General features: G+C 33.9%; 1 protein-coding gene across 1 annotated transcript in view; it reads right to left on the bottom strand.

Annotated features, from left to right (window-relative positions):
• Positions 1-5298: 5298 nt before the first annotated feature.
• Positions 5299-23090, bottom strand: part of LOC136829393 (uncharacterized) — a 242798-nt gene continuing 225006 nt past the window's right edge. Inside the window, exons 3-5 of the mRNA XM_067087886.1 lie at positions 16176-16246; positions 12016-12192; positions 5299-5885 (exon numbers count right to left, since the gene is read on the bottom strand). Coding sequence (XP_066943987.1) covers positions 5694-5885; positions 12016-12192; positions 16176-16246 — 440 coding nt within the window. The 3' untranslated portion in view covers positions 5299-5693. The remainder of the gene's footprint in view (positions 5886-12015; positions 12193-16175; positions 16247-23090) is intronic.

Genomic DNA, 23090 nt, shown 5'->3' with positions numbered 1-23090 from the left:
TACAGCCTGCATATAATGAGCTTCACATTACATTAACATCTCAAACTAAGTTACTACAATAATTTGTCAGTCACTGAGATGCACATCACTAAGTTTTTTCTTCTTGTTTAGAGAAATTTTCTTCAGTTCAGTCGATGATGTCTCCAACTTTGCACTCCCGGACTCTAGAAGAGCCTGAGCAGCAGCTACTTCTGCAGGATCGGTTTTCTGGGCTGTGCAAGCTTTCTTCAATCTCATCTTGCTGTAATTTTTGTAGTTCCTCGTTGGAAGGGTGGGTACCGTTCTCAGCTAGCACTCTGCTGGCCCGCGTTCGATTCTCCGACCGGCCAATGAAGAATTAGAGGAATTTATTTCTGGTGATAGAAATTCATTTCTCGTCGTAATGTGGTTCGGATTCCACAATAAGCTGCTAGGTAACCAGTTGGTTCTTAGCCACGTAAAATAAATATAATCCTTCGGGCAGCCCTTCCTAGGAGCGCTGTTAATCAGCTCAGTGGTCTGGTTAAACTAAGGTTTACTTAACTTTTGTAATTTTCGTTTTTCCATAGGTCTGCCTCCTTTTCTTGTTTCCTTTTGAGTTTCAGCTGCCTTTCCTCTTCTTTTGCTTTTCTTCATTCTTCTGCTTGTCTTCTTTCATGGCTTTGTGATCGCTGTGTGCACTTCGAAATGCACCGATGATCTTGGCAGTGATTAGCACTTTACTTGCTCCTCCTTAATGTTTAACTTTGTCCTGCTCTGTATGCAGACCATTTATTGATCTCTCATTCAGGCAACTCCTACTGGCTGTGACCAAAATCTTGTTAAGAGAGAAACCCCCTCTCAACATGAGCCTGCCCATGGCTCACTGTCAATGCTGCCTTGACAAGCTTTCCAAGAGTTGGATATTTGGAGATTCCTAGACTGGTGACATTGCTTAGAATATTTTCCCAATAAAATCAACTCGCTTCCATCTGATGCTGTGTCCATTTTGGCTGTCATACCCCTCATCTATATATGACTCCTCTGTAACTACTTCATTTACATACAGCTGCCACTCTTGCATAAGGTTGTCATGCTCTGACAAGGGCACAATTCTGGACATTTCACAGTCATTTCTTTGACAGACTTTTCAGAAGACTTCTCTCTTCTCATCAGTGGATGCAGGCACTGCAAATGGCGAAGCAGGTTGCTACTCAGTGGCACCCTGTCAACCAAGGACTTGACCACTATTGTCATGAACTTCCGAACATCATGCCTAAAAATGTTCTTTTCACTTTGCTTCAGCTTTGAATACAAAAATTACTTTCTTGGTTTCTTCTCCCACATCCAAGGTTTCCAAAGACATCAGGTTGTCTAAGTTTGAGAGACTGATCTTGCAGAAACCAAAAACATCATCACTAATAATGTGGTTAATCAACAAATCAATAACCAAACACGTTGACAAACTCATTCAACACACTCTGTATTCTTATATCTATTCAGTTATAAGCAATGATTTTTTTAATCCTTTCAAACCTTCCAGGAGGAGCTCCCTCAAAAAAGTAGGAAAAGTAGGACTAAGTAGGGGGGGGTCTGAAAAAGTAGGAAAAGTAGGAGCACTGGGAGGCCAGTGTAAAGAGAGAGAACACATAATTTTTATAAAAATCAAAACACTCCAGAGTGATTTTATTTAAAACATAGGAAGCAAGTTGATCAAGAACATTTTCAGAATCTTTACAAATATGGAAAATGAGATCATTCTAATGCATGTAAAATATTGGACGTAGATGAGCTATATAATTGATTTCAAGTGAAATGCCAATCTTTTATACGTGTCTATGATGTCTATCATAACGCAAAAGACTAAAAATATTTTTTGATCATTTGTAGATTATGGAAGTATGCATTAGGTGTGCAGTATTTACAAGTCAGAACGACTACCGTTCTAAACGTGTTCATTCCCTAATTCCATAAAATTAGTTTCTATCTAGCGGCCATTGTCTTAACCAGAGTTAACTAGCACTCAGAAAGACCTCGGGAACAGCGATCGAGAAGCATCCCAACAGCAAGAGGAGAGTGGCATGGCATCAGTTGAGATAAATGACAGCATCCCCCGTGCGAGAGAGAGAGAGAGAGAGAGAGAGAGAGAGAGAGAGAGAGAGAGAGAGAGAGAGAGAGAGAGAGAGAGAGAGCTTGTCAGGGAGGGAAGTTAGTGTCCAGGCGAGTCTTGTTTGGCCATTTAGCAAGATATGAGTACAGGGAACAGTCTGGGGCGCTGCGAGCCCTCTTTCTAACCCCAGCAGGCTCCCCGTCCGGCGCATCAATTTCTCTTTATTGTGTAGGTCAGGTAGGATTCCAAGGGGGGATTTTATTGGCGCTTACATGATATTTTTGGCTTTAAGAACATATGGTGCAGGATTTCATTTGGCTGATGTTATTGGACGCTGGTCTATGGGCGAGGGGTAAGGAAGGATGGGGAACAAGCTAAATGATGAGTAATTTTTACAGAAGAAACCTCATTTTACAAATACAAGAGGCAAGGGGATACAATTAGATTTTGGGGTAACCATATTAAATCTGCTGTTTCTAGATAAAGGATGAATGACTTATGAAAAACCTGCCATTATGCACTTTATGGATATCTAAAATGAGAAAAATCCTCCAGCCTCCAAGATTTCGGCTCATTAGGAAAAACATACTTGAAATTAATAAACATAATTTTGAAAAATGTTATCAGTCATAACCAAATATATGTAGCAACATCTGCTTGAAAATATTTGATGAAAAACAAAACTCCTGTAGTTTCAGGACTTTATATAAAAAATTAAAATAGGAGTGATTTCCAAAAACATTTAGGCCTCATTGGAAAAGAGGAACTTTTTATTTATTTACAAGACTATTATTTTAAATTTCTGTACAATCACATCACTCCCTTATAGTTTCACTTCCTGTCTTCTCTGGTCTCCTTATTGATAACTTAAATATTTATATAGTATTCCGTCTTTGTTTATAACTATCTATCAATTTATTTGTCTGTAAATCTATAAACATCTCTGTCTAAACATCCTTCCTTTTTATTTGCAACCATTCCTTGATAACAGGATGTTTAACATACCATTCTGTTTTCCTCCTTATACTGAACACCTTTTAATCATGGATTATCTGTTTAATCTTTCCAAAAATCTTTACCAGCAATACATTATCTTTTTATGTATAAGTAAGCAGTATATTACTTTTCATTATGATTTGAATATAACAGAGATACAGAATTGAAAGGAGTTTTCTCCATTTAAAGAAAACCATGGTTGAAGAAAAGTTTAAAATAAATAAATATTAGGTACATTATACTTTTACATCCTTACTAACGTATAGGTAAGGATAACGAATACGGCAGCTGACACGGAAACAGGACATTACCAAGACTGAGCACTTATGAGTGATAATTGCAGCGAATGCCCTGTTCCCTAATGACTCCCAATGGCATAAATCAAAATCAGAAAACGCTGTAATTACTTTACGCATAAAATGTGTCATAAGGACGTATGGTTTAAAGGCTATTCAGTTCGTGTCAAGCATGCTCTTAATTAGTGTTTGGTGCCATAATCAAGGCCACTCCTGGGTAATTATTGCGATTATTGAGGGGCTTGCATTTTTCCTTATTAAAGCAGTTGCGAGAATCAAATGCCGAATGAGAAATTATAGCATCCCTCTGAAACACGCCTTTAAATAGACGACAATCAATAGGAGTGGTCGAAATTCTTAGTCAGATTTCCATTCATATAGATTTCCACGAGCGACGGCAAAAAGCTTCAATCGTATGTCTTTTTTTTTTAACCTAGATATTAATATAATTATTGGAATTACATTTATATTATACATCTTGCCTTTACAAACGTTTTGGCTACAAAAGAGAGAGTCCATCTCGAGAACAAGAACTTCACTGCAGGACATGTGTTGTTATATTTTTTTAAACGTTTCAACTACATACTCAACCAGCTGTTATACTCAATTTTAACCCTGTTTCTCGTTGAAGTTCGAGCCGGGTTGTCGGCCACTTCTGCGTCTGTGGAAAAGTTCGAAGCTGATCCACAGAAACAAGGCCAATATGATGATATTCCCAGACTATGAATGGTAAAATGCCCTCTTGGAACAGAGGTACAACTGACTTACCTTGAATTGTGATGGTGTTCAAATGCAAACTTGCTTTCTTGGCTTTATCATGAAAAATGTATCCTTAAGTATTGCTTTGTTTCTGTTTTGTTTTTTAATTTTTTTGTTTGTTTATTATGATACAGCAAATATGTATCATTTCTCATCAGTAAGAGAACTTCTTCACGAAGGTTACGTGACTTCTTAATTGCTGTAGCATTTCCCGCGGTGGAATACGAAGATGATTATTCCGTATTTTTGAAATTATGCCTGGATGTTAAAAAAAAGAGAGCACTATATCATTTTGAATATTATTATAAACATTTATAGATGCACCTACATTCATGCAACCCTGTTGGGAAGACTGGAAGTTGTTACAATGAGGCAAAAAATAATTAAAGAAAATTTTATCATTGTTTCATCTTTATTTTATATCTTTACAATGATGACGCTAAGGAACACGAGCAAAATAAAAATAAATTCTAAGAAAATGTTAGAAGGACAAAAACGTATGCAAGAAAAATTTCTTTTCAGGAATGGGTGAGAAAGAAGAATTATTATCGCCTTTAAATAAAATGGATATTTTCTGACATTTTTTGTTTAGAAAATCTAAACTAGTAAAACCACGAGGAAACGAGTTTGATACGCTGAATCACCTTAAATATGGTAAGCTGCAGTACAGTGTACATGAAAGTATTGAACGAAATACACTTTAGAAATACAAACGGAGGAAATCATAATTCATGCCATTTGAAAAATATTTTGTTCGACAAGGTTTAACGTTATTTTCTTGGAAATGTGATTTCCAACCTACATACAAAATGAAAGCAAATGAATAAATTATAACTTTCATATGTACAGCACTATTCCCCACAGTGGACTGTTCTAGTTAAATATTTATTTAAGAAACAGTATTCTCAAGTTCAGTCTAAGTGCATGTATATATATATATATATATATATATATATATATATATATATATATATATATATATATATATATATATATATATATATATATATATATATATATATATATATATTTACTTACCACATGGTGGTTAATAAATACTACATATGTATCTCGTAAAAGTGACCAGTATATTCTACATATATAAACATACATACATACATATATATATATATATATATATATATATATATATATATATATATATATATATATATATATATATGTATGTATATATATATATATATTATTGTGTTGTGTGAAAATTGCGAGAGCAACAGTCTAACAGGAAAAGTACGTTATAATTTAAAGAGATATACCATAACATTGAATAACTCATTTAAGTATTGGCAATCTTTAAGAAAACATTTCGAAATAAAATAATTCGGAATGTTTCCTAAATGATTGGTGAAATATGTAAACTACGAAAAAAATGTAAACAATTTTATCTTTAAGAACAACACTTCTGGAGGGAGATTATTCACCAATATAAATCATTAATTAGACAATGCAAAATCAAGATGAGTAAGGACGATAACAAAAATTAAACTACCGTACATGCGTAAAAAAACCCTAGATTTTAATTCTATATTACTCAAACATACAACACGACTTCCTCATTCATTATAGACTATGGTGGCTACGACGAAATCAGCAAAATAGGCAAAACATCCCAGAATGCAAAACGATGACATCGCAAGAGCCTTGTCTCTGATGTGGACTGTCCCAGTGTGGCCTTTCCAGGAGTGGATGCCAATGACTCCTATGGTTAGCATACCGGCGAAGAACAGGAAGTTTATCATGATTTCCTGTTGGGAGGAAAGTGAAAAGGTTAATATGAATTTAGGGAAAAATCTATTTAAGGGTGGATATAACATATAGTTGAATACGACGTGGTATCAGAAGAAAATAAAGTGTATATATATAATATATATATATATATATATATATATATATATATATATATATATATATATATATATATATATATATATACATATATATATATATATATATATATATATATATATATATATATATATATATATATATATATATATATATATATATATATATATATATATATATATATATATATATATATATATATATATATATATATATATATATATTGTAATTCGTCCCAGTTTTTGACGAACTGGCATATCCCATTTTTTTTTCAGTTTTCCAGTCAAATTGTCTCGGTTTTTGATACTCTGTAACATATCAAAATTTCAGCTGTCTGCGTTGTCAGATTTTCCAACAAAAGTCCCTCAAAAGACGAGCTAATTAGAAGCTCTGAATAATATCAGAATCTTTGAAGACTGTTTCCTCAGATGAGGAATTAGGTTACGGCAGTTCGTCAGACTAGGGACGAATTGCGCAAAAATAAACTGAAAATTCTTCATATTTGAAAGGCAAAGGAGACTGCCTGAAAAATGGAAGTGAAAGGCTTTTTTGTACACTTTATTCCAACATCCCAATCATACTGTCTAAAAACTACATACACAAAGGCACATACACATACACACATATATATATATATATATATATATATATATATATATATATATATATATATATATATATATATATATATATGTAAATCTTTATATTCCACTGGAAGTAACACAAAGGCAGAAAGCCAAGATATGTTTCAAGGCTGGCGACATCGGATTCAAGTCACTTTTAAACAAAAACACAATTACCACTTCTAGAGAGACACGTCTGATGTTAATATTTACATTTCTTTGTCTGAATCAAAGGTATTCTCCATTGGCTGAAATGCATCTGATATTCATGAGCTTGCTGCAGAATGAAATGGCTTGTGTCTTCTTGTATTCTTAGGAAGAAAATCGTAAGATATCCTGAAGTTATAGTCATCCTTGCATGAAAATACTGACTTAAATTTTTTTAAATGCTTATCAAACTTTGGCTGGTTAAGTTTTCGAAAAAAAACACACACACACACAGGCTTTCCACACAAAAATAAAACTTAAGGAAAACACATATGTTAAGGAAAGACAGATTTCTTAAATGCTTAGGACTTCTCCTATATTATCATTAATGTCCTTAAAATTGACATTAATTTTATACAGTTATGAAAGTGGGAGAGGAAAAATAAAGAAGACTTTTTTATCCTGATACCTAAAATTCAATTCAAAGAAACAGTGTTAAAGTATTTATTTCTTTCACGACCATCCCAGCCCTACAGACGCTTCGATATATTTGAAAATAAAGCAAAAGGCAATACTGGAATCTTTAATATAATATGCAAATGCTGCACATGGAAAAATGTTTGACAGCCAAGTTGCTCCCTACAACCGGGTCAGGGGAATACAGGTAAGATACGAGAGAGAGAGAGAGAGAGAGAGAGAGAGAGAGAGAGAGAGAGAGAGAGAGAGAGAGAGAGAGAGAGAGGACTGTTCAATCTCTAGAAAGAATGAGGGTGAAACTCTTCAATTGAGAGAGAGAGAGAGAGAGAGAGAGAGAGAGAGAGAGAGAGAGAGAGAGAGAGAGAGAGAGAGAGAGAGAGCTCTTCAAACTCTATAGAGAGATAACTCCTCAATCTTTAGGGAGGAGGAGAGAAAGAATGAGAGAGAACTCTTCAATCCTTACAGAGAGAGAGAGAGAGAGAGAGAGAGAGAGAGAGAGAGAGAGAGAGAGAGAGAGAGAGAGAGAACTCTCTTCAATCTCCATGCGTACGAGATACCTCTGCGGAGCAATAAACGGAAAATCATGGGAAATCGCGCAAGATAGAAAAGTAAATATCTGTAACTGCGATGATTGCTTGGATTGGCCGCGCGATCAAAATCAGCGCACGCATGAATATCTCAAAGGAGCAGTGAAATGCAAATTGAATCGATGGGGCGATGATAAGCTGGCATCTCAAAGGGCTCATTTAAGATATTCCGCCTGCCCCGAGATAACCTGCCATTGAGCGGCGCTGCTTTTCATGCTAAGTGACAGCGTTATGGTACGATGAATCTGCCTCCCTCCGCGCCCGCGCTTCCGTTTCGATATCTTGCCGCGCTGGGGAAGGTCTGCTATGATGCCAGAGATTTCAGACGGCTTTTATTTCTCTTTCATAAAACGGTGTATGTTTTAAGCTTGCATGCTTCTGTTCACACTTAAGCGCGCGCCTACACACACATACACACGCACACGCATCCCACATTAGTGATTTTTCATATAAACAGTCTTTTAGCCAAAATATACCACTTGATAATAAATTCACCATACATTAGGAATAACCTAGACCCAGGAGAGTTGCAACGGATAAGTGTCTACTACCTTGCTGCCCATATATATATATATATATATATATATATATATATATATATATATATATATATATATATATATATATATATATATATATATATATATATATATATATATATATATATTATATATACATGTATATATATATATATATATATATATATATATATATATATATATATATATAAATATATATATATTTGTATATATATACTGTATATATATATATGTATATATGTATATATTTAAATTATATATATATATATATATATATATATATATATATATATATATATATATATATAAATAATGAGAGAGAGAGAGAGAGAGGATATTCTTTTCCTGACGAAATTACCGATTAATGTATATACTTCCGAACAGATTTTAAATGATTTTCTATATCACTTCATTTGTGAAGACAACGAAATGAAGCAAGGATTTGCATTTAAATCAATTTATTAGAAGAGAAAGAAAGCGTTCATCGGTTACATCCTTAATCCAGAAATGGATATAGCAGTTATGTGTAATAGAAATTAAATAAAGGCGACTGCAATGCAATTTGTGAGAAACAGTACACACAAAATTGAATTTGGAATTTTGATTAACTGATCTGACAGGTGGATAATCAAACGAGGAAAGAGTTTTTTTATGATTCTTGACTCACTGACAGGATATGGATCCGTATTTCCATTCTCACAGCTTCCCTTTTGTCAGCATTATTTGTTTACTTAGCTTGTCGTTCTTTGTTATTGATAAGGGAGTGATCTTTAATTCTTTCTATGTTATCTTTTTAAAAATAGCAAATGTTGACTAAGTATTGACAACGGCGGTACAGACCACCAATAGATGGCAGCACATTGTCATAAATATTCTGCACAGTGAAGCATTTTCAAGAAAACTCAGAAAACTTTTGTATCAAGATAGTTCATTCTTACTTAATCATGAGGAAGCATGATCTTAGGCAGAATATCCTTCACCTCAGGTCTTCTATCATGCCTTACCATGAATTGCTATTATATAACTGCAACCGCTTCCTTACGATGTCGGTAGCTTGACCAATCAAGTTGGTCAGACAGATGTTAGACATGCTCTTTTCGTCCTGTTACGCGATCAAGAGAAAATAATAATAATTCTCTTTTGATATTCTCTTTTGGGGGATAATGGACATATGTTTCTTCATTATCAGGAATGATGATGAAACGTTGGGATAACTCATATTTTAGTTTTTATCTTAACGTCTTTACATATTCGCTAAAAGAACTGACATCTGTCATCCTATAAATGACAACTGTTTCTTATTCAACAGCGCTTATATTTGGTCTAATTTATGATTGGCATACCCTCTGCTGCTTCAATCGTTATATGCTCCATTTAATCTGCTGTGACTGATTAATTTTAATTATTATTCTATTTAAAAGGATACCTTCAAGCTAGCGAGTATACACTTCTTTTAAGGTGGTCTTTGTTTTCTTTCAGTCTGCAGTCTTCCCAAAGACGTAGACACCTTAGAAGTATCAGGAATAGGAACAAAACTTCTCTAACCTTCAACTCCTAACTCTCCAGAGCATTTTCCACTGTAAAATTAAGTAGCCTAGTGGAACCATACTTGTAAGTTTATGAATTTAGAGATAAAATCAGTTAAGTCTTCATTTTTGCAAGAAAATTAAACAGCACTTTCCCTACATCACTTACACATAAAATATACTGGGCCGAGTGGGTAAGTCACTGTCATACTAGTACCATCACAAAACGGCATAGGTTCGAATCATGGTCAGGAAATCGTTCCATGTATAATTCAGTTTGGGCGTAAGTTATTCGCAACGCGTAGTGAATTGATGGTAATGGGTTTTACATGTGGCTTAATATTTGAAAGCAAAAAAAAAAAATATTATATGTAAATTTACTGACTAGCAAACAACACACACACACATTATTATTATTATTAAGACAATGCATAAAGATCTTCGCATGTACTGTAAAGGTGCTCATCGTTTTTGCTCCTTTGTAATTGCCAGTTACATGCACATCTTTCCCTCGCAAATGTGTAACACTGATTCTCCTCGTACGAGTTTTGCTTCATCTGTCATATACAGAGGTTTCTAATACTTCCCCTCGTTTTTGCTCTCTTCTCTTTGTAATGAGTTTTGAGAACACTTACCTGTGTTCTTGGTTTAGGAAATTGTTAGGAACTTTTTGTTTCTGTGTCTTTGTGTCTTTTATTAGTATTAATTTAGACTAATTACAATCTAATATAATCCAGTAATTCCTCAGTAATAAAATACTTTAAATTCGATTACAGTAGATCAAAAGACCCTGGTCGTGATATACTGAGAATTCCATGTCTGGCGATCTTTCTGAAAACTTGCATCAACTGAATTGTTAATTGGGTTCGGTTTTTAAAGTTTTTCCAAAAAACGTGGCATTGGAATATGAGTCAACTCTTCCGTTACAGTAATGGAAATACTTAATTTTCATTTCCGCTTGCACATCAAATTAACATCATAACTTTTTGATATTATAACATTTTTTTAGCACCGCTGGCATTATTCATAATGATTTGCAACTCTTAGTTCAACAATTCTCCCACAGTGCAATGATTCAGATGCATTCTCTTGAGCAAAACGCAAAAGTATGTAAAAATGAATTGATTTCTTTAAAACACGTACCAAAAAGCAATATCATATCCGGTCATGGGAACACTGCATCTTTATTATTTCTTGAGATTTCATTTCACATTTGTATGTCCCGAGGTGTTCATTTCTATATTCCGGCCCCAGATTCTCATATTTTTCTGACTCATAAGATAATATATTTTTGCTTGGCATGTTACCACTAGAAAAGAAAATAAACCTTCAAAATCACGCCGCGCAAAATGTGGGGTGGATTTCAGGGAAATGTTCCACGCTGTAGTTTGCAAATTTCATAATTAGATGCATGTAAGTCTGGAGGCGTTTTCATTCCATTTTTATATATATTTTTCCTCCCGGAAACTATCCAGAGATCATTCAGGCCACGCTGGAACATTTATTATCATGCGAATGTAATGTAACTTAGCGAATTTAACTTGTAGCCAGAGGAGTTAGGAGTGTTTTACTATCAATGCTTATTTACCCGCCCTCTCTCTCTCTCTCTCTCTCTCTCTCTCTCTCTCTCTCTCTCTCTCAATCAATCAATCAATCAGTGATATCTTTATATCAAAAGCAATTGTTATTTATTTAATACGAATTTGAAAAATATACGGCTATGTCCTCAAAGAGGTTTACCGTACAGGGGGATAACGCCGTCAGTGCACCTCATGCGGTGCATTACATTTAAGGTTCTTTGAAGCGTGCCCTCGGCTCCTAGCTGCAATCCCGTTCATTCTTTTTACTGTGCCTGCTTTCTTATTCTCTTTCTTCCATCTTACTTTCCACCCTCTCCTAACAATTAATTCATAGTGCAACTACGAGGTTTTCCTCCTGTTACACCTTTCAAATCTTTTACTGTCAATTTCCGTTTCAGCGCTGAATGACATCACAGGTCCCAGTGCTCGGCCTTTGGCCAAAATTCTATATTCAATTCAACGAGGTTCATATTGGAAAATGCAACGGTCTTGATGTCAACAATAATACTAATGATATAGAAGCATTCAAGCAACATATGCCCAGTACTCACCAAAAAGGTCTGCTGCAAGTATTGCCTTTGGCCAACCAGATAGCATATCAAAAGGATGGGGGTTATGAAAAACGATCCTATCAGGACGCCAGTGGCGAGCGTATTGGGCTCTGGGTTCTGAGCGTCAAACTTAACGTCGGCGCCTTTGAATATAGCTATCGCGATGATCACACAGACCTGAAACAAAGAAAAGATGTTTTACTTAATTACAATATCATTTGTAAAGACATTTTGGCTTTCAACCTCCTTTTTTGTACAAACACTCCCTGCTGTCCCAATGACTCTCTTATGGAAATTTTACACACCCATAATTTACTCCTTCCACGTCCTTTACTAAAACCTAATGCAGAGTTCATCCATTCCTTCCTGATATGCTCTTTACTTTTCCTTTTAATCAAGTCTGTTGGCTTAATTAATTTACCGCTACATTTTCACACTTTTCTCTGCAAGTAATACTTAATATCTATCATCATTTTCGCTTCAATCTTGTAAGAATCCAGCCACTCCTCATTTCAAGATTACATTCATCAAATTGTTCCTCATTCTACTCTATATGAACCAGCAAAATCTTTTTCTCACCATAAAAAAACCTTAATATTATTATTCTTTGGAAACTCTATTTCCAAATATGAAGCCCCTTTACAAAATCCCTTGCTACATTCAGTCTTACGCTTGCAAAGCTCTAGGTAACTACACTGGCTCTCTTTTAACGGACTTTAGAGATTTCTTTACACTACACCTTTGTTCTACAAATTTTAGCCACTGTAGTTAAAACCACTCATAGTCATCCCCATTCCTACACACTGCCTTTTCACTTTTGTTTCACCAAGTATCACAGCATCCAGCTTTCGCACCCTAAACAGATCAACTACCATATATTTCTTCTCCTCTTCTCCACATCAGAAGAGTAGGTATAAGAAGAGTCATGAGATAGTAAAGTTAATAGGACCCTAAGTTTAATAGGAAAATGTTATGTAGACTATTTGTCTTCCATAGATAACTAGATAGAGAATGCTGAATGGATTTCCCATATGAAATCCTTTACCTTACATTACTCCAAACTTTCTTTATGCTTTTTAATCAGATTCTTGAGCCTGTCTTACCTGTCTGAAGGTTATCTACAAAAAAAGTTATTTGTTCCCCAGATTTAGTGTCATGATTAAGAGATGAAATAAAAAAAACATTCAAGGAAAACCTAGCATGTATGCATGACACGACATTCTTTGCATAATGAATATATAAAAGTGCCAATGATTTATAGATAAAGATACACTGGAGAGAGAGAGAGAGAGAGAGAGAGAGAGAGAGAGAGAGAGAGAGAGAGAGAGAAGAACAAATTGACGATGACAAAGAAACGAATACTCTATATGAAATGGAATGTCTAGCGGACACGAACAATAAACAGCCTGACATGGCAACCATACCGATCAGGGAATACCTGTTTCCAGAACGAACGTCTTGCTGCGTGGTAACGTATCGAAACCGAAATGACAGCCACCTGACAAGGAGGTCTAGCAATGTGACAAGGAAAGCGCTACCCATCTGTGAAGTGGGGAAATGTATATGTTGCAAGGCTGTCGCCACCTCTTGTCGTTGGCCTGTTAGCCGTGGCACCACGATCATTTACTGGACGGAAAGCTTTGTTGTTTTCTGTGCTCTCCTCAGAGGTGTTGTGAATGACCTAGAATTTCTGACCTATTTATAGGATGTCGAGTGGGTCATCTATGTGTCTGTCTTGTATTATTATGAATTTTTTTTATGAGGAAATAACGGGTTAACTTAGATTACAGTAAAAAATTAATAGAAAGACTTACTGACTTAGAAATGTTAACCCGATTTGATTATTCTCTTTGCTATTTAATTTTTAACACGGTGATTTTTATTTTCTCATGGCCTAATATCTTACCTGATTACCCATGGGGGCATAACAAACAGCTTGAAAGATTGTGGAGTATTAAATATGTATGTACATATACAGTATATATATATATATATATATATATATATATATATATATATATATATATATATATATATATATATATATATATATATATTATATATATACATATATATATATATATATACATATATACACACAGATATATATATATATATATGTATTTATATATACATACATACACACAGATATATAATATATATATATATATATATATATATATATATATATATATATATATATATATATATATATATATATATATATGTATGTAAGTATGTATGTATATGAAATTAGCTTGATCATTTGCACAGTTGTACTGTGCATTCATACAAAGAATAACAGATCTCATTAAAACAGGATGGTATCTAATGGAGATTTTATTCACAAGAGTTACGAACTTCCAAGGACTAACTGTCCCCATCGTCCCCTAGCCGTAAAATGACCAGACACGTGTTCTTGCTGTATAAATACAGCAAGAACGCGTTTTTGGTCATTTTACGGCTACCGGTTGATGGGGACATTTAGTCTTTGAAAGCTTGCATCTTTTTTTTTTTTTAGCAAAACTTCCATTAGATACCATCCTTTTTACATGAGGTCCTAATTCTATATATGAAATTATAATCTTCCATACATCATACATATAGCCAACCTAACATGACATCTTCAACTGTGTGACGCAGCACGACTCCTCACGATAAGAAGGAACAACTTAACAACCAAGTTGGTGTAAAAGTTTGCATGTTCGGTGGGGGATTATGATGAAAATAAAATAATTACGTTTATCAGTCCACCACATCTCTCTATGGCGATGTCCTTAATACCATGGAAATCCAGGTATCATATGATAACACTTTGCCGTAAATCATTATCTGAAGCATGAAATTTAAAGCTGATTTCCAGTACTGAAATCATCCTCATCGTGTCAAGGCTGAATGGCTCCTTTTATCAGAAGCCGTTTCGTTAACGTACTTAAACCACAATTTAATGCATGAATCCATTTATATTACATAGAGTTCTTCATTGGATGGGTAGATATCGTACTCGGCTAGCACTCTCCTAGGTCCGCGTTCGATTCTCCGGCCAGACAATGAAGAATTAGAGGAATTTATTTCTGGTGTTAGAAATTAATTTCTCGCTATAATGTGGTTCAGATTCCACAATAAGCTGTAGGTTCCGTTGCTAGGTAACCAATTGGTTCTTATCCATGTAAAATAAGTCTAATCCTTCGGGCCAGCCCTAGGAAAGCTGTTAATCAGCTCAGTGGTCTGGTTAAACAAAGGTATACTTATTATTATTCTACCTTGGATAACTGGACATTCTTGTAAGCTGCGAGCTTCAACGACGCACAGAGAGAAGAGAGAGAGAGAGAGAGAGAGAGAGAGAGAGAGAGAGAGAGAGAGAGAGAGGAAGGAGGGACGCATTTCTTTTCCCTAAAGAATGACGATGGGTAGGGATGAATACCTGATTGCATTACCATAACCGAGCGCTTGTGTAACAAAATCCATATCGATGAGCTATTGCAAGATCATACGCATGAAGAGCAATAAATCAGCCCGCGTGATGATTCTTTCGTATTGCCAGCCTGTGGAGGACCTGTAATACCTGCCACTGATACCTGGCGTTTGGCCAAACGTCATCAGATGCGAAAACGCTTCATCTTTCAGTGGTTTCTTTTCTGACATCATTCACGAATATAAAAGAAGAAAATAAAGTGGCAAGGAGAACACAATGTCGTGCTTTTTTTTTTTGGTAAGCTTAAAAGATCCGCATCGTTCAGTTTTAATATGTTCTTCCTACTGCTTAATTTACTTTCTGACTATTTTCATATATAATCATATAGCTGTGGAGTCATATTGGACGACATGGGAAAGTTCCTGTTATTATAATTGCAAATATACATTTGAATATATAATTAGCAGAAAATAAAGTATTATAATAATATATTTATTCATCGTATTTGCAATTCCTTTTTTTATGCGAGTGTGTGTGGAAGAGAGAGAGAGAGAGAGAGAGAGAGAGAGAGAGAGAGAGAGAGAGAGAATTAAGGTTGCTTAACAGATATCTATTTCCAGTGAAACATAACTAGTTATCCTACACAGTGACTTTTATAAAGCAATATACAAATAATCTCCTACGTCATATTACATAAAATAATGTAAACGTGGACGGCTATTCACATTAAGTTTGAAATGCTTACCAGTTCAGTTATTTTGAGAGCACCGGAGAGCCTCTTGAGCAACTTTGGAGAACACATCTTCAAGGCGGGTCCTGTGATAGACATTGCAATTATTAGACATTCAATCAGCTTTGGAAGGCACTGACGTAGTGTACTCTTCACGGGTACCTTCTTTGCAATAAACATTTAAATTGTTTTGAACACGATCTCTTAACACAAAACGAAAATCCTGAGCTTATCGTTTTGATAGTATTTTACTGAGCATGCACGAATATACATAAAGTAATTTATGATTAAACTAACACATATATAGGTACCTGAATACATACATGAAGTTGCATATATATAAAATATATATATATATATATATATATATATATATATATATATATATATATATATATATATATATATATATATATATATTTATATATATATATATATATATGTATATATATATACATATAAATATGTATATATATATAAATATATATACTATATATATATATATATAATACACATATATATATATACATATATATATATATATATATATATATATATATATATATATATATATATATATTCAATCTGTCTAATCACATGAATTCTTTCCTTTTTTTGTAAAGAAGCTTCGTCTTCGAACTCGTTCTTATAATGAAACTCAAATACCAGACAATAATCGTACAACTGAATTTTATTCAGAAAGCACCTTATCGTTCCCCCTTATGAAATCGTTTTGTGCTTTGGATTTTCCTCCAAACTTTCAAAAACGAATCAAGAAAGCAGATGAATATAAATACGGCTGAGAAGGAAAGTAAATTTCAACTCAATAGCCTCGTTAAGAAAGCCCTTTTTTCACAGAATGATAAGTATCTCATTTACCCTTCTAAAGCAGTCTGGTGATAAAATGATAGAATACTAGAGCGAAGAGCTATTTGCTAACATAAAATCCTTATCTATTCATAAGAGGGTGATTTAAAAAAACTAAAAATAACTTGCTAGACACAAAGAAAATACAGTGACAGCAAGGAAACACACTCACAGAGAGAGAGAGAGAGAGAGAGAGAGAGAGAGAGAGAGAGAGAGAGAGAGAGAGAGAGAGAGAGAGAGAGAGCTACGTAAGGTTCACACACTGAGTCATACCTTGATTTCATCATTACTTTCTGTCTGACCTAACTATGTTGGAGGTTAGTTAGAATCCAGTTACATGTGGGGAAAGGATTAAAATAGAAATGACATCGGTACATAAGTAAAGGTGGATATAGTTTCCCTATAAATTAAGCCCATTGGAATGGAATGATTTAACCTCTCCTTATACGAACTTTTGCTTTTTAGCCTACCTTATACATTAAACATCTGTTCACTCATCTTAATAATCATACACAAGCACACACACACATATATATATTTCTGGGTCGTATTCTGATAACCTTAATATTTTTTTTCTAATAATGTTAGTTAATACATTCCATGAGGCTACTCGGTAACTCGACCTACCTTTATCTGTATTTATTCTATGATGATCTCAGACTTAGGAATAAATTGTGTATACTAATCGAAAGCATATGAAGAAATTCCTTTACGTTTATGTTAAAAAAAACGAAAAAAAACAGAAACTTGGTGCTTTGTCCCGTTCTTTTGTTTTTTATCACACCTACATCATTCTCGTTTTAATATATTAGGTGCTATTCAAATTTCTACTTGACTTGCGGTATCAATGATGTAATTTAAGAATGGCTGAAATTTTATAAGGTCATTAAACATTGCTAAATTACCAAGGATTTGTGAAGGTATAAAGGGTAATTTTAGGCAATTGTTGAGTGTCCATACATTTTCTCTCCCTAAGAATAATATATTATCTCACGTAGGTGATCGTGTTATACACGTACCTTGCTGCATGATATATGGCGTTTTCTTTAGACAATATTTCTTCTCCTACCCTATTCTTTGTTTTAATCAATGACACCCCTCAGACAGGGACTTATTTTACACCTCGTATATAAATCATTCTACTCTTGGTAAAATATGGCGGTACTAATTTATTTGCTGACACTGGCCTAGACTAGAAAATATGAAACGCCACGGTATAATTATATCCTTCTGAGACGCAAATCCATCTCAGTTTTCTGTCTAATATTCTGTCCATGTATGTCTCAATATTTTGCTAAGATTATATGACACCTAACTAGTCTTGAATTTGGCATTGCTTTCTATTATTATGACGTATATTGTTTTGGCGGCTTTCTGCTCACCATTGCTTTAGATTTACTGGTTTTCATAATCATCATAAAACAGTAATATATTTTTTGTCTCTTGAATCACTACACGTCTGGGAAATCTGTCATCAGAATGCTATAATTCCCTTATTTCTTTTTCACCTCTGACAGAATTAGGCTTGTCTTATCTAGCTCAAATCGTTCTGAGATACAAAATGGCATATCTAAACGTATCAACTGAAAATCAATACATATATATATATATATATATATATATATATATATATATATATATATATACAGTATATATATATATATATATATATATATATATATATATATATATATATATATATATATATATATATATATATATATATATATATATATATACATATACATATATTGCGAATACGTTCTATTACCTTTTGTCAAAAGGACACCAACGGTTGTCCCAGTTTTCACAAACTCCACGAGAAGAGCCTAAATGACGTTCGATGAACGCAGGGTGGTACAGATGATATCACTTTCACTCGTGTAAACGGCTCTGAAACGGTCGTGTTCAACAACGTACAACACATCGGCGAGAAACCACACCTTAGAACAACGCCTCTGATTCCACTTTGTGTAATCACTGGGGAATATTCAGGACGCAATGGCGATGTGAGTGAATGTCAGCTTTGAAAGCAAATACAACGGTGTGTCGAATAAGGTTCTGCTCACCTAATACTAAGAGTCTGGTACTGCTTAGTCATCACTATCTTTTCACTGCGTGCCACAATTTGTTCACAGAGTGAAGTGAAAAATCACTGTTAAATCCAACAGCTTTTGAAACTGTCAGCCACGATATCAAGATCAGTTCAATTGCTTGACATCAGCGTTAACTATGAAATAAATTTTTCCTTCATAAGCTAATGACCCGGCAGGTATTTATCCGAGAACAGGTAACGTATGTATAAACATAGAGCACCCCGAAACCGTGCTGTAGTCAGAGGCTCGCTATCACTTACTGACCCACATAACCGCCACGGAGCACACCTGTACGTTGTTAATGAGCACACCTGTGCTCCTAGATTTCTTCCTTTTTTTCTGGGTACTCATTGCGCAACAGCAATAAGAGGCAGTTTCATGAAATTCTTGGGTTTATAGTGCATTTATCCTCTAACTGTAACGAAATAAAAAACACTGATGAAGTATTTTAGGCCTCAATACAAATAAAATAATACAACAACTACAGCAAAAAGGCGTAGATTCTTTCTTCAGATGTATGTATTTTGTATTAAAAATGAAATTTTTAAGTCTTTATGATCTACTTAATCGTGATTTACACTTTCCACTCCAACAGTCTTTACGGTTATTTATCAATAAAATTTTGACATTGAAACCCGACTTTCTAAATTTGTATATTTCTTTAATTCATTCTTATAATATTGCATTTCATTCTATTAACTATTATTTATATTACGTTTGTAATCCATATTATATTTTCCATAGGTTAACATATACCTTCAGCAGTGAAAGTTGCCGGTTATTTGTAAAATTCATATTTTATTTCCCCTTTTCCCGGTAAATTTTCAACGACGAAGTAATATAAATTAATAGCTTGAGAAGGAAAAATTGTTTATACTTGCCTTTATAATCCGTAAAAAATACATAGCAGTTCTATCACTGTACTATGCGAATGTACATATTTACATCTTAAAGTTTATGACAACTGCTTGAAAAATCGTTTGAAAGAAGATAGGCAGATAGATAGATAGATAGATAGATAGATAGATAGATAGATAAAAGGTTAGACAAATACATAGATAAAAGGTTAGATAGATAGATAGACAGATAGATAGATAGATATATAGATAAAAGGTTAGATAGATAGACAAAAGGTTAGACAGACAGACAGACAGATACATAGCTAGATAAAAGGTTAGACAGACAGACAGATAGATAAAAGGTTAGATAAACAGATAGATAGCTAGATAAATAGATAAAAGGTTAGACAGACAGACAGATAGATAGATCGATAGATAGATAATGAATATCAGGCTAATTTAAATCATCTCGCTAACACGCAGAAAAAAGGCTTCTTTCTCCCCGTCGAAACGAGCGTCTTCTCTTTCTCTGACCTTGTTTTGATTAGCATTGTTCGCTTTCTAAGTCTCCAAAACAAAATAGGGCGTCTTTATTTGATGTCGAGTAACCGTTAGTTTGCCCTCGTAACCTGTCCTTTTTTAAATACAAAAGTTTACCTGGTAGAAGAGAACGCATCTGCAAAACTTTTAATGAAAGAAGTTCTTATAGGGTTTCCTAGAATAGTTAGGTAATGGGGTTTCTAACTCCATGATTGTTGAAAACAAACAAACTACGGCCGCTTTGAGAGAAATTCAGTGTTGTAACTTGATGCATCAGTGAAGGAGTATTGTATGATAATGCATCGGTGTCGAATGTACTGTGTAATGATACATCATGCCGACCATGCTGTATAAATGATGCTTCATCGCCAAACGCACTGTATATCGATGCATCATTATCGAAAGTATTGTATGACGCTTCAGCGTCAAAAGTGGTTCTAACGATTACTTCATTTTCAGTTGGTTATTTCGAGTTTTAAGGGAAAATTATAACCAAGATAAATGTGAATATTAATTACTTCCACTGACTGTAAGTTCCAGCCATCGTAAGGTGAACAGTCAATCTCATTTAACGGCGAATTTGCAATCTTATCAAAAAGAAAAATCAGCTGGGGAAGTCGATAAATTCTTATTTTTATTTCTGAAGAGCCTACCCCTAAAAATGTTTGTTATTTCCTCGCCAGATTCCATGTAATAAAAATAAAACAAAAACCTTAACATATATTCATGCCCTTTCGGGCTTCTTCCTTTAGACAGAGGTTGAATGGCTTTGCTGAGTTCTATTCCCGGCGAACAGTTAAGTGTAGAAGGCCATTACAGTTCCGTTGTTCCTAGTGTTGACCTTTCCTTGAACGTTTGGATTTGGCCATAGGACTTCGGATAAGGTTAGAGAGAGAGAGAGAGAGAGAGAGAGAGAGAGAGAGAGAGAGAGAGAGAGAGAGAGAGAGAGAGATAATTATTATACTGTAATAATTTTTTACATCTAGAAAAATTGTATTATTTTAAGGATTATATGAAATGATTTCTTTTAAATCAGTCATAAGGGAAACAGAAGAATTATGCCCCTTTACAGATATATATATATATATTATATATATATATATATATATATATATATATATATATATATATATATATATATATATATATATATATATATATATATATATATATATATAAACACACACACACACACACACACACACACACATATATATATATATATATATATATATATATATATATATATATATATATATATATATATATATATATTATAATAAATTGTCGGTGGTTTACAATTTTTGCGTGAAATTCAGAGTAAAACGATTAAATTTTATTTGCTCAGTTTCATTGCTTTAATGTTTATTGATACCTAGCCTATAGTAGGAACAATAATTGTAATGTTAATGGACGCCCTAAAATTTGTTAACATAACTTCTATAAATAATATTCTTCTGTAACGAACCATCTCTAATTGCCAAGAATTTTATCATGCTGCGAAGTTTATAGACACGCTGATGATCAAAGCTGATAATTTTTGAATTGCTGAGCTCCGAGGTACGTGTCATGGAACAATTTTCCCACACTACGTGGAAATTGGGGCACTGAAGACTAAAGCAATCGGATTAGTCCTTCAGCCCTGGTGCCTCGGGGACATGTACCTCTGGCAACCTCAGCAGAGTTTATCGATTTTAAGAGGCAATAATTTTTTTGTCATCAGATTAGAGAATACACTGTCATTGGCTTATTTTTTTTTCCACTCTTGGTTCTCCCCGAAAGTTACATATTTGCTGATTGGACTGTTACGACATTTTCAGCGTGCTGCAATCACTATAATAAGTATCATAACCGTTCAACTATTATTACCGCATCATAACCATTCAATTATTACAAAACTGTAATTCAACAAATAAGCATTAGGTAGATATTCTCTACTATTTTTTCATCTATTCTTTCATTTATTACAAAACTGTAAGATATAAGGATTTTCACATCTTTATTTTCCTTAATTCAAAAGTAAACAGATCCTCCACTATTTTTGTCATCTATTCTTTAATTTATCACCACAAAACTATAAGATATACAGATTTTTATAACTTTGTTTTCTTCCATTCAAAGCATAAACACCCTGGAAGACATTTATCCTTATACAGACTTTCCACTATTTTTGTTATCTGTGCTTTCATTTCTCCCCACTTTCATTCAGCCAAATTCGTTACATTTACACACAGATGTTGGTAAAAATCAACCTCTTCCTCTTTTCAATCAGCAATTGATATGCATGATTTCATCGTCTTTGCCCCCCATTTCATTACTATTGGTATTACAAATACTTTCAAATTCTTTCATCAGTCTCCGCAGTTCCTCTTTCCAATCTTAATAACACTATTTGTACCAAATTTTATCGGTATGATATTTACATAAAGATTTCAGATGCTGAATTTGTATATTCTAATTGTTGACATCTTAGGCTTTTGATCTACTTACAAAATATGATAATAAAAGACTTCTAAAGTAAAAAGGAAACTCAAGCATCACTTTGAGGGTGGATTCCATAGCCTCTCCTAATAATTTCATAAATAACA

This window comes from Macrobrachium rosenbergii, chromosome 44, assembly GCF_040412425.1.
Source record: "Macrobrachium rosenbergii isolate ZJJX-2024 chromosome 44, ASM4041242v1, whole genome shotgun sequence".
NCBI lineage: Eukaryota > Metazoa > Arthropoda > Malacostraca > Decapoda > Palaemonidae > Macrobrachium > Macrobrachium rosenbergii.
Note: the sequence above shows the minus strand (reverse complement) of the source record. Positions and strands in the feature narration are given on the sequence as shown.